The sequence below is a fragment of the Triticum dicoccoides genome, chromosome 2B, assembly GCF_002162155.2.
Source record: "Triticum dicoccoides isolate Atlit2015 ecotype Zavitan chromosome 2B, WEW_v2.0, whole genome shotgun sequence".
Classification (NCBI taxonomy): Eukaryota; Viridiplantae; Streptophyta; class Magnoliopsida; order Poales; family Poaceae; genus Triticum; species Triticum dicoccoides.
Window position 1 is genome coordinate 184,381,791 of NC_041383.1, and position 6,354 is coordinate 184,388,144.

The following is a 6,354-nucleotide window of genomic DNA, read 5'->3' on the forward strand; positions in this document are numbered from 1 at the left end:
CCATCTAGAGGGGCCGGCCCCCCTTGCCCCTTCCCCTATAAATAGAGGGGTGAGGGGAGGGCTGATTACCTAAGCCAAGGCGCAGCCCCTCCCCTCCCCAACACCTCTCCTCCTCCGTACGTGCTTGGCGAAGCCCTGTCGGAGTACTGCTACACCAACAACACCACGCCATCGTGCTGCCGTTGGCGCTGTCTTCCTCAGCCTCTCCTTCCTCCTTGCTGGATCAAGACGGAGGAGACGTCGTCCGTACCGTACATGTGTTGGACGCGGAGGTGCTGTCCGTTCAGCACTTGGTCATCGGTGATCTGAATCACGGCGAGTACAACTCCATCATCACCATCCCCTTGAACGCTTCCGCACTCGATCTACAAGTGGTATGTAGATGCAAACTCACTCCCTTGACTCGTTGCTTAGATGAACTCATAGATGGATCTTGGTGAAACCGTAGGAAAAATTTTAATTTTCTGCAACGTTCCCCAACACATGCTAGTTTCATCATGTTTACATGTTCATGCCATGCTCATATTGTTCTAGCTGTATCATGTTGTTCATGCTATGTTGTTGTGATAGTATCATGTTCCTCATTGCTTAATAATCTGTAATTGCCATGCTATTGTTTGTCTTGATTGCTTTGGTTGCTGTGAGCTTGCAAGTACATTCAATGTACTGACCTGGCGTGTCATGCCAGTTTGTGGGTCATGCTGGATTTGATTGCTTGTTTACCGTGGATTCCTTGTTCGCGAGCTAGGATAAGTGTTCTAGCCAGAGTCCTGATAATAAACGGCGCGGGCGTCTACTGGAGTGGGCTTGACAGCTGATGTGTGCGGCTCGTGGCGCTCCTGATTGTGGCCGAGAGGAAGATCTGCGAGCTCGCAGCCACGGGGAGGTTGGTTTGTTGGGTTGTTCGCTCCTGCTTATGCGGGTCTTAGGTGGACCACAACAGCTCGACTACGCCGGAGATGTGCTGCGGCAGTGGCAGAGTAGTCAACTTGGACGGTGTGGCCCCAATCCGGAGGGCAGGGATGGAGTTGCGCGACAATTCAAAAGAAATTCCAGCCCGTATTCGGTCGGTGCTGGCGGCGATGGCGCCCGTGGGTGTCGTTTTCCTCCTTGGAGGAATCGCCAAGGTATGCCGGCATCTCCCTCACTCGCCCATGGGATTGGCAGATGTCTTCGGGTGAAAGCCTAGGTTCGGAGTTGAACCGGCGTGATGGCGGCGTCCTCATCGTCGCTACTCTGTTGGGAGCATCGCGCTTGAAGGCCGAGTCTTGAGGTTTCTTGTTGTGCTACTTTCGGTGCTCGCTGTTGTCCAAGGTGAGCTTTAGAGGCGCAATGTACATCACACCCAGCGAGTCCAAGACGGTAAACAATATTTTAGATGTATACAAAAAACATACCATGTGTATGAAAATAAGTAGTCGGCAAACTTATATTTGAAAGATATGTTATCATGCATTTGGAAAATGATAAATATGTATGAAAAGGTTTGTGATGTATATGAAGACTATACAATTTGTATGAAGCACATGTGTTTAAAACATGAGAAATAAAAAAGAAAAAATGGTGATGAGGCATGAAAAGCCAAAACAGAGAAGAAAACCATTGGAAACCGACACAGAAAACCATTGAAAAACTGACATAAAAGACCATTGAAAAACGGAGACAGAAAACCAAAAGGAAAAGATATGTGTATGAAAATAAAGAAAAGAAAGGAAATGAAAAAAGTCAGAGAAACTTATAAACAAAACACAGAGAAAAAATAAGAAAGAAAAACCTGATAAAATCCAAAGAAAACCAAGTGCTTTTCTTTTATAGTGGGTGGGATTTTCCTATTTGACGCATTTTGCATCAAGTTGTCGGGGCACCGCACATGCATCGACAGTGACGGCCCGGCCCAGTTAAAAGCGCCACATGCGTCACAACAATCCCGGTTTCAGGAACGTTCTGGAAGGTTCCAGCAGGTTTTTCTGGTTTTTGGAACTTTCTAGCAGGTTCCTGAACCAGATTTTTATTTTTGTTTTTCTGTTTCTTTTTTTTCCTTTTTTTACTTTTTTCCTGTATCGGTTTTCTTCGGCCTCCTTTTTCGTTTTTGTTTTTTTGTTTTTTTCTGTTTCTTGTTTTCTTTTCTTTTGAAATTCTGTTCACAAGGAAACACGGACATATTTCATAAATTCAAAAAATGTTCTGAATTATAAAATGTTCCAGTTTTTCAAATTTGTTTGCAAATTCTTAAAAATGTTCGTGCTTTTGGAAAAGTATTATGTCTTTGAAAAGTGTTGTCGTTTTCAATTTTTGCCCCTGATTTTCAGAACATGTTTGTATCTTTTTTAAAATTTGAACTAGATCGATCCCACCGAGTTTCTCTATTTGGTCTGACCGAGTTTGATAAATTGTGTGTAACGGTTAGATTTTGTGTGGAGGCTATGGGTGTGTTTGGTTTGTGCCCAAGGTTGCCGCACCAAAGCATTGGCTAGCCAAAATTTTGGTTGAAGTTCTGGTAGCCCGTGATTTGGCAAACATCGGAAAGAAAAATGAATTAGAGTTGGCTAGAGTTCATTGGCATGCCAAAAAATTGGCAATCATCCAAACAAAGACCATTCTTTGGGTCATGACCAAAATTTTGGTAGGGTGCACTTTGGCCACAATCCAAACACACCCTATATACCCGCTCCACCCCCTTCTTCATTTGAGAGAGAGCCTTCAGAACGTGCCTACACTTCCACTACTTATTTTCTGAGAGAGAACCAGCTATTCATGTGTTGAGACCAAGACATTCCAATCCAACAACAAGAATCTTGATCTCTAGCCTTCCCCAAGTTGCTTTCCACTCAAATCATCTTTTCACCATATCCAAATATGTGAGAGAGAGTTGAGTGTTGGGGAGACTATCATTTGAAGCACAAGAGCAAGGAGTTCATCATCAACACACCATCTATTATCTTTTGGAGAGTGATGTCTCCTAAATTGGTTAGGTGTCACTTGGGAGCCTCCGTCAAGATTGTGGAATTGAACCAAGAAGTTTGTAAGGGCAATGAGATGGCCTACTTCATGAAGATCTACCCAAGTGAGGCAAGTCCTGCGTGGGTGATGGCCATGGTGGGATAGACAATGTTGCTTCTTCGTGGACCCTTCATGGGTGGAGCCCTTCGTGGACTCGCGCAACCATTACCCTTCATGGGTTGAAGTCTCCACCAACGTGGATGTACGATAGCACCACCTATCGAAACCACGCCAAAAATCTCCGAGTCTCCAATTGCGTTTGCACACTCCAATCCTATCCCTTTGCTTTCTTGCAAATTGCATGCTTTACTTTCCGCTACTCATATACTCTTGCCATGTTTGCTTGAAATATATTGTGAATGCTTAAACTTGTGCTAAAACTCCACCTCAACTTGAAGAACTTAAAAGTTGTCACTTTTGCTTGTTGAGTGTCTAACCACCCCCCCCCCCTCTAGACACCTCTTCTCAATCCTTTCAGCCACGGCGCGGGCGTCTACTGGAGTGGGCTTGACAGCTGATGTGTGCGGCTCGTGGTGCTCCTGATTGTGGCCGAGAGGAAGATCTGCGAGCTCGGAGCCACGGGGAGGTTGGTTTGTTGGGTTGTTCGCTCCTGCTTATGCGGGTCTTAGGTGGACCACAACAGCTCGACTACGCTGGCGATGTGCTGCGGCAGTGGCAGAGTAGTCAACTTGGACGGTGTGGCCCCAATCCGGAGGGCAGGGATGGAGTTGCGCGACAATTCAAAAGAAATTCCAGCCCGTATTCGGTCGGTGCTGGCGGCGATGGCGCCCGTGGGTGTCGTTTTCCTCCTTGGAGGAATCGCCAAGGTATGCCGGCATCTCCCTCACTCGCCCATGGGATTGGCAGATGTCTTCGGGTGAAAGCCTAGGTTCGGAGTTGAACCGGCGTGATGGCGGCGTCCTCATCGTCGCTACTCTGTTGGGAGCATCGCGCTTGAAGGCCGAGTCTTGAGGTTTCTTGTTGCGCTACTTTCGGTGCTCGCTGTTGTCCAAGGTGAGCTTTAGAGGCGCAATGTACATCACAGCCAGCGAGTCCAAGACGGTGGCTTTAGTGTATCGACCAAGTCCCGCCATCTACTTGCCACCTCCTTTTTGGCATCAAGGGTGGATGGTGCGTCCACAAGGAAGTATAGTTGGAGTTGGCTGTCTTCGGAGGTGTCTAGCGCCGGTCGAGGCGCGGCAATGTTGCTTGGTTTTGGTCAGAGTCTTTTTGCTTTGTAGTTGTGTTGTTGGTGGTGGTTGTTTTCGGGCTAGCACCGGTGTGAAGTTTGTGCTACATTTGTTGTCCGCAACAAGTTGTAGTCGACTTGTAATTGAAGTTCTGTCTTTTATAAAAATATGATACGCATTCGCGTACTCTCGAAAAAAATATGAAGAACTTTTCAGATAGTACATTCAAATTTATCCTCCCACACAGCATACAGAACAACTCTTCAGTACAGTAGATCGTAGTTTTAATCTCTAGTTTACAACTATGGTTTTCCCTTAGCAGTTGATGGTAGTTGCATTGTCTTGTGCGTAGAGGTCTGTGGCCTCATGGGAGTTACCTGGGATCATGTACTGTATTGTATCTGGCACATGCGGAAAATAAACAAAAAATGATCGGATGGCCGAGTTGGTCTAAGGCGCCAGATTAAGGCTCTGGTCCGAAAGGGCGTGGGTTCAAATCCCACTCCGGTCAAAAGTTATTCTTTTTTTTTCTGAAAAACATAGAAAACTAAGAGACAATTTTTTTCCTTTTAAAATCAAGAGTGCATCGATGCGCATCAGAGACATGCATTTACCAGCTACGAAGTCAAATTGCCACGATTTACTTCTGCTTCATACAAGGATCAAACCGCTCACATGCCGTCAAACCAAAGAATGGTTTAGATCGACTAAAAAAGGTAGAAAAAGGTTCTGATAGCACATACCCACACACTACAGCAGAAAAGCATTTCCTATCTTCAAGACCGGGTGGCCATGCCGTTCTCAGTCTTGAACAAAGATGCATAACGAAACAGAAGATGGGGGAAATGAAGCAAGAAGAGACCGTCGGCGTCGGCGACAAAGGAAGGAGTTAGGCTTGAGCCTGCGGAGGCGCCTGGGCATGGTGCAACCGGGACCAGAGGACCCAGAGCAGCCCGACCGCCGACGCCGCAGCGAGAGCCCCGCCGGCACATGCCGTCCCGTCGGCGGCGAGCTGGTACGACGCGCACACGGGCGTGGCGACGAGGTCCACGATTAGCGCGGAGGACGCCGCTCCGACGGCGACAAACGTGATCAGCCACTGGAGCACGATCAGGACGACCAGGAGCGTGACATCGGCCGGCGGGGGCGGCGGCTGCTGCTGCTGCTCGTACTTTAGCCAGCACGACTCGACCAGCAGCAGCAACGCACCAACTGGGACGGCCAGCAGCAGCAGCAGCATGCATAACCTCCTGAAAATTTCGAATAGTTTGTCATGCATTTGGTATGACGAGAGCCAGCCGTTGATCCATCAGCGAAACTACATACTAGAAAGATTATACGGTGGAAATGTGCTTAACTGGTGTGGGTCCTCGAGCGTGAACTGGATCACCCCGGGGACGCACTCCTCCGCGAGGACGGCCAAGACAAGCGCCGTGACGTCGAGGGCGAGGCTGCCGCCGCCGCAGACGACGATGAACCACCCTGCTGCAGCCATATGAACGAACCTAGCTGGAAGCGAGTGTGAGTCTGTGAGATGGCGAACGCGACACTTTCCACCCTTGCTTGCAGGCTTGGTTACAAGTTGTTGGCAAACACATGGATCGCTTGGCTGTCGAGCCCTCTTGAAGCCCCGGGTGCTGAGGGGTTTCCTTTCTTGGCTCCTGGGTGTTTTCAAGCCATGCACCTCTGCTCACCTTGATCCGGAATACATGACAACGTACATGATGGTTAGTGGGCTGGACTAGCCGGTAGAACAAATCTAGCTATGACCACTGCCACACTTATACATCTATACTGAACGTTTGTGAGCTGCACACGGTGTAATTGTGTGAACATATGGAAGTCAATGTCAGTTACCTTGTTCAGTCGTTTTGGATCATTGATATTTCTGAAGCACGGCACTCCGCAGTTTCCTTTACCCCGGCCCAAAGCAAAGCCGTGGAGGTCGATTCATCCATTTTAACCTCTGTGCAACCAGCGTCCCATGCGAGCAACAAGATTTTTTAGAAAAGTTTGAATTCATTATTTCATTTTTCTCTAGAAATTCCGCACAATGATCAAGTGACAATTTTCAGATTTCCTCGGTGAAGCGATCCACCACTAGGCATGGACACCAAGAATCTACGGTAGCGAATGAACTTCTGTTTGCTCGATCTATGATAAA

The 6,354-nt window shown here is 47.8% G+C and overlaps 1 protein-coding gene and 1 non-coding gene across 2 annotated transcripts; one reads left to right on the forward strand and one right to left on the reverse strand.

The window, feature by feature from the left end:
• The first annotated feature begins 4,620 nt into the window (after positions 1 to 4,620).
• On the forward strand, positions 4,621 to 4,701 carry TRNAL-AAG. The gene has a single exon. It is a non-coding gene; the product is annotated as a tRNA-Leu (tRNA).
• Positions 4,702 to 5,079: 378 nt separating this feature from the next.
• On the reverse strand, positions 5,080 to 5,850 carry LOC119360759. The gene is made up of 2 exons (XM_037626266.1): positions 5,549 to 5,850; positions 5,080 to 5,440 (listed from the first exon to the last, which is right to left on the reverse strand). The coding sequence occupies exons 1-2, from the start codon at positions 5,683 to 5,685 to the stop codon at positions 5,080 to 5,082; spliced, it is 498 nt and encodes a 165-aa protein (XP_037482163.1). The 5' UTR covers positions 5,686 to 5,850.
• Between the last annotated feature and the right edge of the window lie 504 nt (positions 5,851 to 6,354).

Excerpts from the sequence above, each read along its gene's own strand:
- LOC119360759 (XM_037626266.1), bottom strand. The coding sequence starts at position 5,685 with ATGGCTGCAGCAGGGTGGTTCATCGTCGTCTGCGGCGGCGGCAGCCTC. Across the intron at positions 5,441-5,548 it reads ACGCTCGAGGACCCACACCA|GAGGTTATGCATGCTGCTGC; the intron begins GTTAAGCACATT and ends CGAAATTTTCAG.